This window comes from Panulirus ornatus, chromosome 13 (genome assembly GCF_036320965.1).
Source record: "Panulirus ornatus isolate Po-2019 chromosome 13, ASM3632096v1, whole genome shotgun sequence".
Taxonomy (NCBI): Eukaryota; Metazoa; Arthropoda; class Malacostraca; order Decapoda; family Palinuridae; genus Panulirus; species Panulirus ornatus.
Genome location: NC_092236.1, coordinates 47,147,511 through 47,160,244, shown reverse-complemented (window position 1 = coordinate 47,160,244; position 12,734 = coordinate 47,147,511). Strand labels below are relative to the sequence as shown.

The 12,734-nt window shown below is 38.5% G+C and overlaps 1 protein-coding gene across 2 annotated transcripts in view; it reads right to left on the bottom strand.

Moving 5' to 3' along the window:
- Window positions 1-11,599, bottom strand: part of LOC139752841 (hemicentin-1-like) — a 72,167-nt gene extending 60,568 nt beyond the window's left edge. The window contains exons 1-2 of one of the 2 annotated variants that reach the window (XM_071668793.1): window positions 11,498-11,599; window positions 10,370-11,167 (exon numbers count right to left, since the gene is read on the bottom strand). In XM_071668793.1, the coding sequence (XP_071524894.1) occupies window positions 10,370-10,442 (73 nt within the window). In that variant the 5' untranslated portion in view covers window positions 10,443-11,167; window positions 11,498-11,599. The remainder of the gene's footprint in view (window positions 1-10,369; window positions 11,168-11,497) is intronic. The other variant, XM_071668794.1, reaches the window with a different exon arrangement.
- Window positions 11,600-12,734: the final 1,135 nt, after the last annotated feature.

Genomic DNA, 12,734 nt, shown 5'->3' with positions numbered 1-12,734 from the left:
TAGTTCATCATAATAACTACAGGAGCTTATACGTAATCACTCCTCTTTACAACCATCTACAACATATGTTTTAAATCTAGGACGGAGGATGGGGAGTCGTGAGAGCCGACCACTATAGTTATCTTTGCCCGATTATGCAGGAAGCATAACGTATTGTCTTAACGCTTTACTTGAACAGACTCTCTTCTTCTCATCCCTCAACAGAAAGAAGAAAATAGAGCTTAACAAAACTTTAATACCGTTTGAGTGTGGTTAAGGCTGAGGACATATGCTTATTATCCGAAGGTTTTATAAGCGGCAATTTTATGCTTTTGTGCGGTACCCCCTTGAGTTGAGCCGCGCGCCATCTCTTGCCAAGCGGGCGAACTACGTGTGTCTGAAGATACCTCCCCTACCCCCGGATAAGCGCGATGCCACACACACACACACACACACACTTATATATATATATATATATATATATATATATATATATATATATATATATATATATATATATATATATATGTATATATATCGGAAACATGATATACAGGATTCCAGAATCTGTTCCGACGGTCAGAGAGTTTGTGGTCTTAGAATTATCTGTATCATCTAAAGACATTGTAGATTTTTCGGATGGTTGTTATAAGCTGACGTTAACAGTCTTAATAACACCGGCAGTCGATAGTCATAAAGCCCAACTAGCCAAGTAAAATTTGCCTTCATTGACACGAACCAACTATACCTACACCAGTTACTAGGAGGCGTGTCCAGTGATGAATATCAGAATTCCGATCAAATGGTATTGATAATCATTCGTGAACCATTTCATTTACAAACAATCAATCTTCCTCCTGTGAAACAGTGTATTCTTTCATAGTCTACTTTCTACCAATTCGTATATCGCTCCGGACTCGTATGGAAAGAGCTCCTTTCAGTATTTGTCTGTTGTAATGTGTTGTAATGTTCGGGTATTCTATATAGGGGCACTTTATAGAGTGACGGTCAATATGATCTCGATCTATATTATCCCTTCAGAACCACTTCGTATTCTGGTGTGTGGTCACGCGTGCTGGAGGGCATCGCTGGAGCCTCAAGAGATTGCTCTTTACTTAGGCGGCAAGGATGTGCTCTCCTCCGGGCTCTCCAAGTGGCAAGGAGCATTGATCTCCGGGCACCCTAAGAGGCTGGCAAGGAAAATATATCTCCAAAATTCCTAGATGGCCGGGAAGAACTAGTTATTATTCGGGTTTTCTAAGAGGGAAGGAAATGCTAGTTTTATCCCGACCTCGTCTGAGAAGCCGGCGAAGGGAATCTGCCTACTTCTTAAAGACGTCTGCATAGAACGCTGATCTCTGTGTTCTTTTATGCCAGCGTTTCCCCAACATCTGGAGGCTTACGTCGCACAGCTTCTGTGTCGGAAATTCCTAGTCCAACTTAGACAAAACGAAACCCCAAATAATCCAACTATTTTGATCATTAATGAGAAGTTTAGGGAGATAGAAAAGTGTAATGATTTTGTTCATAATGAATTTCATTGTTAGTCTTATGAAAAACGAAGGCGTACGAAAAATGGGATAATTCAGTAATTAATTTGTAAGTAGCCCGTACCTGCATCTTTTGCTTATAAATTCATATAGCATTATCTGATATAGCAAGTGATGAGCTGTTGTAAGGTGAAGATGGGTTCTCTCTTCGCTTTTATACCAGCTGTGAAAGGGAAAGATTGTTCACAAAATATACGCAAGAAGAGAGAAATATTTCTTTATAGCTTTAATGCCATATTGTTCATATTCGGTCCTCATCTCAAGCCAAATAGCACTTAGAGTAGACTCTTAGATAGTATTCAGACTAACTGAAAAGAAAAACAAAGAAAAACTCAGCAATATCATAATGAGTTTCTCAAACTCCGCGTCGCTCCTAGATGCCTGCTCTTTGCAGCAAGGGACACTGATCTCCTAAGTCTTCAAGTATATCGTTCGCATCACAGATCAATAAGGTCTCTAAGTGGCTGTTATGTATCAGTAGTATGCACTCTCCTTAAACGGTTAGGGTTACTACTAATCGGTAGTACAAAACATAGATATCAGGTTATGATTAACAACTGACACCAATAATCGATCTTTGGGACTTTTAATAAATTTCAAACTAAACCTAACAAATCCCTAAACTCTCAGTAATAATTCTGGACATGGAGACAAGGAGAAAGGGGAGACCAAGTTGGAGATGCAGAGAGAAGGTGGAAAAGATGTAGAGCGCTCGAGGCTCGAACAATGCAGGAAGGTGAAAGGTGTGCTTGGGATATTTTCCTGGAGCAAGTCTTCCGGGAAAATAGTACTAACCCGTTCTTCCTTATATTGATATTATGTGAATAATGCCTGGTATGCGATAGCGAAGATATGTAAGACGACATATCCATCAACATGAAACAATTGCAACATGAATGAGGGGATTGCAGAAGAAAAGGAAGACAGCGTGTATAAAGTATGCCAAAGGCCCTGCTTGGGGCTGGATATGAGATATACTTTAAGCGGTATGCAGGTAGATTTCTTTGATCTTTTTGATAGTCGTCGAGTCGGTAGGATTAAAAATCAAACAACTTTAGTTTGTTTATCCTGCTGCTTCTGTTTCCAGTGATCAAGTATTTCACCTCGTGACGACATCAACAAAGGATGAATATGGACGTTAGAATCCTAAACCGTGTGGATCTCTTTTCCTTTGAACACCGCAAAGTTTGGAATCTATTACCATCTCATGTTTTCCTTAACAGCTACACCTGCCCATTTTGAAAAAGCATGGTTTTCAATCTCCAAAAAGAATATCTTTTTTCTTTTGATTTCTATTTTCTTTTCTTTTTTGCTGTTACCATGTTTCATTCAACACCTACATATTATTTTTGCTTGTGACTGAACCCTTTGAATATATATATATATATATATATATATATATATATATATATATATATATATATATATATATATATATATATATATATATATATATATATATATATATATATATATATATATATATATATTTCAGTTATATAACACCAGAAACATTTTCGAGGCTTCTGCAGTTCCAAGGTTGCGCGAGTAGCGGGGAAGTGATGGACTACTTTCTTTGGAGGGAGATGATCCACGACAAATTAATACTCTTCGTCAACTGATACTCTTACAGAAGGTAACATCTCACTCGTGGTGTATCCTTAAGCAGGAAAGGCCCGGTAACACAAGTTCATATATATATATATATATATATATATATATATACGTTTATGTTGTGTGTGTGTGTGTGTGTGTATTTCTAAGCAGTAATCTGTAAACTCCACATTATGTACTCAGGCGCTCTATGCAAAGTTCTTACATGTCCAATCTAAAATAAAAGGCAAGACATATTGATTGCATAGCTCTCAGTGATATAGTGAGGTGTTTGTTATGTATTATATATGATGAAGTATAACGTCAATGTTTGATGCATTTAATTCAAACCATCACTGCAATAATGATGTTATGAGCGGATAATTATTATCGTCATCAGATCATCATAATCGCTAAAGGAACGATTAGAATCACTTCTCTTTACAGCCGCCTAAATCTGTTTTGAATCTGGGGTTGAGGATGGGCAGTCAGGGGGGAGATTGTTATAGCCATCTTTAAAAATCCGATTATGCAGGAAACATAAGATATTTTCTTATCTCCATGTCTTATCCAGTCTCCTTTTTGCTCTCATCCGGAAACGATGAGACGAAAATAAACAGTTCAATCAACATGACCTCATTACCATCTGGGTCTGCCGAAAGCCGATAACGTTTGCTTATTATCCGCATCGCTTACGAGAGGCGAATTTATCTCTCTGTGCTGCAGCTCCACTGAGGAGAACCGCGCGCCATCTCTTGCCAGTCGAGCGAACTGCAGGGATGGTCTCTCCAAACAAGCACACTTAGTATTCCTTTTTTTTTTTTTTTTTTTTGCTTTGTCGCTGTCTCCCGCGTTTGTGAGGTAGCGCAAGGAAACAGACGAAAGAAATGGCGCAACCCACCCCCATACACATGCCTTGATTCAATCCACTGACAGCCACGTCAACCCCGGTATACCACATCGCTCCAATTCACATATATATATATATATATATATATATATATATATATATAGAGAGAGAGAGAGAGAGAGAGAGAGAGAGAGAGAGAGAGAGAGAGAGAGAGAGAGAGAGAGAGAGAGTATGATAGTAGTAAAAACGAAGTGCAAGGCGAAGAGCTTGCTACCCATAAAGGAAGAAGGGCCGACCTGTTAATTCTTGTGCAGCCGGACCAGATTCTGAATTGCTCGCCGGAGAAATCTTAAAAGAAAACAAAGGAAAATCTCGTGGAATAGATTTTCCAGAGAAACTTTTCCATTTATGCCTTTTTAGTTTATGGCGAACTTTCAATTCTTGAGTATATATATATATATATATATATATATATATATATATATATATATATATATATATATATATATATATATATATATATATATACTTTGGAAGATGACCTTATGGAAAGACGTTTATAAAGGGTAATTGAAAAGATTCTTTGAAATTAAGTGCGATATCAATGTGCGCTAACTTATGTTCATCACTGTTTGTGTGCCCACAAGCGGTATAAAACTCAGTGTGGCGATACCTCAAAAAATAACCATGATAGACCATTGACAGAACAGAAAAACTGGAAAAAAAAGAAAACAGATAAGATCCTTTATAATGCTATCGTACATCACCAGAGCCACTGTTATTGATCAAGGACTCCGAGCTGATGACTCACTGAGGAATCAAGGACTTTATATACTTTCTCCACTGATTAATTTTCATCAAATTTTGTATCAAAACATCATTCTATTTTCGTGCTGAAGTGAGCCTTCTTTGCAGTTCCCATCCACTCATTCCAGCGCCAGTGTGTGGCGCTGGCTGCGCACTGATCCACTTGAAATGATGTATGGTACGTCATAGTGTAATATGACACATGATACTTTACTCTTGTCAATGATGTGGCTGTGGGCTTGTGGAACAGCGCCTCTAATCCCAACATACGGAACTGTACCTCTTGTATCGCTCAGCATACAGGCACATGCCTTTGGAAGTGCTTCGGATTCACTTGCCATTGTAAGTGACCAATTTCATGGTCCGTCTTTTCTAGAGAGAAGATAGAACGTCCGCCGTCACTCACAGACGCCAGCTTCATGTGACTCTGATGTGCGTCCCTGCTTAGAGCCTGACGACGTTGCCTTAAGCAGATTTCATAAAGCTGTAAGAAACGGTCTTTTTAAAGAGGACGCTCTGGTCTGTGATGTGGGGGGGAAATCCACAGTGCTGGAAAAGAACTTAAAGTGTTTGTTAATCTGGAAACTATTAAAGGGCATCAAACAGTGGTCTTTTGCTGTCCCCACTGGTAAATCCATTATCTGCAGCGTCATCAGTTCTCTACGCTTATCTGTATTCCACAAAAACAACGAGTTTTGAAGATATTTTCAGAGTTGATTTATCTTATGCTCTCTTTCCTTAAAGTACATTTTTTCCCCTGTTAGGATTGTTTGCTTGATCTGTTTGGCTTTAGACCCATCAGTTGCCAGGGTCATTAAGGTGTTAAAGATACCTGTAACACTACACACACCCTTGCTCTGCATATGGCCCGTTTTGATTAGGCACTGAATAGCGCAATTGTGATGAAATTCAATCTCATTTCCATTACTGTAATTCCATAGCTTATCGTTGTCTACTTGTCAATGTACGTATCTATTTATCTATTTATCTCTGTCTATCAATCTATCGATATATATATATATATATATATATATATATATATATATATATATATATATATATATATATATATATATATATATATATATATATATACCCCTCCCTTCCTTATCTCCGCACCCTAGGAGTCCCTGCTATCCTCATGAGTCCTAAAGTGTTCAGGTCGCCGGAATGTCCACTGTTCGGGACCGCAGGTCATTAAGTGTTCTAATGTGTGTGCGTCTATGTGCAGAAAGTGCAGAGCACATATGTTGTAAGTGTTTTTGTGTTTTCTATGTACTAGTTGCATCGTGGACGTGGAGGGTCTCGGAATATGTTGAAACGCTGTTTGTAAAGTTGTAGTGATAGGTGATGTCCAAAGCGTAAGCGGGATGGTGTGACTCGTGTTTGTCTAGGGAGTGTAGTTTCTAATAGGTTATGTCTGATGGGTTGGAATGTAAGACTTGAGTTGGGAGGTCGGTTGTTTAGTGTTGTTGCCTTATCTCATGATCTATGTAACATGACAGTGTTATAGTTCTTCAGGGCGGGGGGAATTTGTGAGTAAAAGTTACTAAAGTATGAGGCAGGGGTAAACTCTTCATATGTACTTTGGGCTTGGCGGTTAGTTAAAGAGTGCCAGGGGTGGGTGGGATTTAGTGCTGTTGCATAGAATTATGTGTCCAGCATCCTAAAGCGGTACTGTAATGGGAGGAACGTTGCTTCATTATAAAATATTTGCGTGTCTGTGGTTGCTTGACGGCCACTGATTGTTCTATGGGTGAAGGACACCGTCGACATGAATATAGCATCGTCAGCGAAAAAGGAATAATAAGTAAATAAATCAGCATAGCTGAGGGCCTTTCCGATTCAGAGGAACCCGCCTTAACCTAGAGTCATGTCTTGAATTTGGAAAAGTCCCATAAAGAGGTCCTAGAGTTATCATATATATATATATATATATATATATATATATATATATATATATATATATATATATATATATATATATATATATATATATATACATTATCCCTGGGATGGGGAGAAAGAACACTTTCCACATATTCTCTGCGTGTTGTACAAGGCGACTAAAAGAGGAGGGAGCGGGGGGGTTGGAAATCCTCCCCTCCCGCGTTTTTAATTTTCCAAAAGAAGGAACAGAGAAGGGGGCCAAGTAAGGTTAATACCTCTAAGGCTCAGTCCACTATTCTTAATGCTACCTTGCTGACGCGGGAAATGGCGAATATGTATGGAAAAAAAAAGAAAAAAAAGAATATATATATATATATATATATATATATATATATATATATATATATATATATATATATATATATATATATATATATATATATATATATATATGTATATATATATATATATATATATATTTCGTTTTTTTTAATTTTCCAAAACAAGGAACAGAGAACGAGGCCAGGTGAGGATATTCCCTCAGAGGCTCAGTCCCCTGTTCTTAACGCTACCTTGCTAACGCGGGAAATGGCGAATAGTTTGAAAGAAAAGAAAAAAAAGATATATATATATATATATATATATATATATATATATATATATATATATATATATATATATATATATATATATATATATATATATCTTTTTTCATACGTATTCGCCATTTCCTGTGTGAGCGAGGTAGCGTTAAGAACAGAGGACTGAGCCCTAGAGGGAATATCCTCACTTGGCCCCCTTCTCTTCCTTCTTTTAGAAAGTAGAAGAAATAAAGATAAATGGATGCAGATGTATTCATATGATGAAGAGAAAATTCTAGTGCATAAGACAACTGTTTCATTTGAAAAAAAAAATGCCCTAGTTATCGTAAACCAAAGCAGTAGCATAATGTTAGAAATTATCTCAAGGCAATTTGTGGTCTTTTTTTTAACGAATTGTACTAAATCTGAAAGATTTTGTATGATTTTCAAATATGGATCAAGTTTCACATGAATCTTTTCTAATCATCATGAACAGTGGAACTCTATTCAAAGTCTGTCATGTACTGTCATGTAGTGTATGTGAGTAGCATCGGTCACTGCTGTATACTGTATGTCTATTCATATAACCTATATATGTCCATCGTCTCTTATTCCACAGATGTGTGCATACACCTGTATGATCATACTAATCCTAGGTGGATGACTGGTCTAACTCTGTGTGAATTTCTTTATTCTGGACGTGACTTATATAATCTTTATTCATTTCTGTGACAGTTTTCCCGAAAGATCTATTCCTGTTGTGCTTTACTTGGCAAAGCCTCATTCATCTTTCGAACTCCATACATCTTTATACAACAAACCTGCACACACACACACACACACACACACACACACACACACACACACATATATATATATATATATATATATATATATATATATATATATATATATATATATATATATATATATATTCTTTTTTTTTTTTTTTTGTCGCTGTCTCCCGCGTTTGCGAGGTAGCTCAAGGAAACAGACGAAAGAAATGGCCCAATCCACCCCCATACACATGTATATACATACACGTCCACACACGCAAATATACATACCTACACAGCTTTCCATGGTTTACCCCAGACGCTTCACATGCCCTGATTCAATCCACTGACAGCACGTCAACCCCGGTATACCACATCGATCCAATTCACTCTATTCCTTGCCCGCCTTTCACCTCCTGCATGTTCAGGCCCCGATCACACAAAATCTTTTTCACTCCATCTTTCCACCTCCAATTTGGTCTCCCACTTCTCCTCGTTCCCTCCACCTCCGACACATATATCCTCTTGGTCAATCTTTCCTCACTCATTCTCTCCATGTGCCCAAACCATTTCAAAACACCCTCTACTGCTCTCTCAACCACGCTCTTTTTATTTCCACACATCTCTCTTACCCTTACGTTACTTACTCGATCAAACCACCTCACACCACACATTGTCCTCAAACATCTCATTTCCAGCACATCCACCCTCCTGCGCACAACTCTATCCATAGCCCACGCCTCGCAACCATACAAAATTGTTGGAACCACTATTCCTTCAAACATACCCATTTTTGCTTTCCGAGATAATGTTCTCGACTTCCACACATTCTTCAAGGCTCCCAGGATTTTCGCCCCCTCCCCCACCCTATGATCCACTTCCGCTTCCATGGTTCCATCCGCTGCCAGATCCACTCCCAGATATCTAAAACACTTTACTTCCTCCAGTTTTTCTCCATTCAAACTTACCTCCCAATTGACTTGACCCTCAACCCTACTGTACCTAATAACCTTGCTCTTATTCACATTTACTCTTAACTTTCTTCTTTCACACACTTTACCAAAATCAGTCACCAGCTTCTGCAGTTTCTCACAAGAATCAGCCACCAGCGCTGTATCATCAGCGAACAACAAGTGACTCACTTCCCAAGCTCTCTCATCCACAACAGACTTCATACTTGCCCCTCTTTCCAAAACTCTTGCATTCACCTCCCTAACAACCCCATCCATAAACAAATTAAACAACCATGGAGACATCACACACCCCTGCCGCAAACCTACATTCACTGAGAACCAATCACTTTCCTCTCTTCCTACACGTACACATGCCTTACAACCTCGATAAAAACTTATATATATATATATATATATATATATATATATATATATATATATATATATATATATATATGAAACACGATAAGTTCCCAAGTGCACTTTCGTGCAATGATCACATCGTCAGGGGAGATACGATGTGATCATCACACGAAAGCGCACTTCAAAACTTATCGTGTTTCATTTTCCACTGTGACCACTTGCAATATATAAATATATATATATATATATATATATATATATATATATATATATATATATATATATATATATATATATATATATATATATATATTGTTCCAAACTAATAGGTGGCGTGGTCTAACCGTGATTATATTTCACTAACCACAATGCATAAATGTTATATTTTCCATTCAGGGCACTTGCGAAATATATACTGAAAGATCCGGAATGAAATCTTTATCATTCACCCCTATCATGAAATGTATCCTGAAAGATCTACAATGTAATCTGTTTCATTTAACGCTATAATAGAATAATACCCCAAAGATCTGCAGTACAATCTGTTTCATTCAACGCTGTCATAGAATATATCCCGAAGGATCTACAGCATAATCTGCTTCGTTCAACGATATTACAGCATATATCCCGCCAGATCTACAATATATTCTGTTTCATTCAGTTAAGAAATGTACCCCGCAAGATCTAACAGTAGAATCTGTAAATCATCGATATAATAGAATTGGTCACGCAAAGATCTAAAATATAATTTACTTCATTCTATCATATGATATATTCTTCATGCTCTGCAGCATAACCGTCCCAACATTTCGTCCCTACGCACTTCTGTCACCTTTTAACCAAGACTTGAAAAGCCTCACTGGAGGGTAGGTAGAGAGGGTCACTGGAGTGGGTTTCTTTTATCTTTATTCTTCTTCTCTCTCTCTCTCTCTCTCTCTCTCTCTCTCTCTCTCTCTCTCTCTCTCTCTCTCTCTCTCTCTCTCTCTCTCTCTCTCTCTCTCCCTGGGTCATGAGGACGCTACCTTACCTCTCGATGAGTCGTGGAGGATGAGCAGGAGAACCCAGCAGCCGTAGTGCCGCCAGCATAGTGCAGGGGTCATGGTTGACACTTGGGTACTGTATTACCTACATCTGAACGGCACTCACAGGTGGTGTTCACGGCTCACATACTTTGGCACACACGAAAGTATCTGCGCACCTGCTACCTTACCTAGACACTCGAGATCTAAGTGTGTGTGTGTCTTATGGTTATGCAGAGACCTTGGCACTTAATACTAGGGGATGATCAGCCTGGCTCTTCTCTGCTGTGTCTTCTGTCCAGTGCTTTACCCGAACAAGTGTTCCATTAAGTCTATAAAGAATGACATTTGCCACGTAAATCTGTTCTTCTGTGCATATATTCCTCGCCTTGAGTTATTTTACATCAGTTGTTATAATCATTCCTACGTTTTCTTTACTAAGATACTAAAAGCAAAAAAGTTTTATTTCTCATATAATACTTGTAGTCATGTTCCACTTCTTAATTCCAGTCATATCTATTACCATGACCAACGTTGATCTAATCTTAAAGTTCAAGAACCATTCGGTTTACCTTCATTGTTCAGTTTATGGCTGAAGACAAACTTTAATCAATATTTTTTCATCTTTCTTGTTGCATACACCAAATATATCAAACTAGGCCTGAGGGTCTGTTTTCATTCTTTTGTATTTTGTTTCTTGTTATATTCTCGGCGCTGTCTTTTTTTGCAGTGGATTAATACATGACGTTGTCCCACAGTTCACCGTGAAGAATAATAAATAACATTTGTACATAATTTCCAGTTTTCTACAAAATAAAAAAAGATTTAATGTACGAGATTAGTTCTGTAGCTTCTAGTTAAAACAAAAAGACATACTTCGTCATCTCGCTGGAGAGGTTATGAAATGTTGCCTAACAACCCAGCGGGTGTCGGGTCTCCTTGTATCATATGAGAGAAACACCTGAGCTTCATACTGAATGAAAGTTACGAAGACACGAGTTATTTTTCAACACCATTCAAGTCAACGCCATGTACTTCCATGGAACAAGAATTAAAACTACTGCGATAATCTGATTGTTCCATTAAGGAACGTGTAATGTGGAGAAAGGTGCACGGAGGAGATCCCATACACCCACCCGAGGTATCAGCCTCAGTGGCACCAGCAGGAGCGGCACCCCAGCCGTGCCACAGGGTGACAGAGGTGCTACCTCCTCTCCCAGCCACGGTCTGGGCAACACTGAGGCGGGAGGCCGGCACAGAGCCTGGCTCACATCACTCGCCCACACGCCTGCCTTTCCTACTCACACTAACTCACTCACACTTCTGTGACACGTTGGTGATTATACTGTACATAGTTATGTTTCTATGTCATGCTGAGCAAAATATCGTGAATGATTGTGCAAAAGTTTCATGTTTCAGAAAGAATCGTGCATAGTTTCACTTGGCAAGTGAATGAATTGGCTCATGGTACAAACTTGTATTATGTTTCTAAACTGTCATCAGGTGTTACCGAGCTCCACGAATGAGAGGGCGTCTTTGGCAAGGCTCTTATTGCCCACAGTCGAAAAAGAAGAGTCTCTTCAAGCACCTTATCACTAAAAAGGAGTCCATCATTTCCCTGCCGCTGCGTGGAGTGTAACTTAGTAGCTTTTGAAGCCCCGTGATAAAGGTCTTGGGGTTAGAGAATAATCATTTGTCATTATCTTTAACTCTCTTACCTTCACCTGTCCTCTTCATCTTTGTCCTTCTCACACAAGATCGGTATTACTATCTACAGCAATTCCTGGCACAGATGTGTTGGGCTGTATGCTTAAACCAGCACCCCGTCGACAGAGGGATAAACATTCCAATCAGATTATCAGAACTGGTTATTCATGATGATGGTCATCTTGGCCCGACGGTAACACAACATTGGAACAGTGTTTCAGAAGGCTTCTCTGGTGGTGGGAGGTATTTTGTACCGAAACACAGGGTTCTGAGTGGTGCTGGTGGCTTTTGCTGTGTTCAAAGCTTTGGTACCGAAGCAGTTTAGAAAATGAACAAACTAATAATATGGAGAATAACTTGAAAATAAACTGGAGTAGCAAGTCAACATTTATGAACAAATTAATTTTGTTCTCATACGGTCAGTTTAATGAAGCCGACGGTTGTCAGGTTTTTGTTTATTAGTTCACAGGCATAATAATTCAAACATTTTTTATTTAGGGTTCAGTTTTTATATTCTGAACTCGCGCCACCTCACAGGTGAGCTGCAAGAATAAATGATAAGGATAAACAAAATCTGTTCTCGTGTACGTCACACTGGTGCTGATGTACGCTGTTACCTCAGTGTTTAAGACATAATACTTTGCTATGTTCAGCCTAAGAATGTAG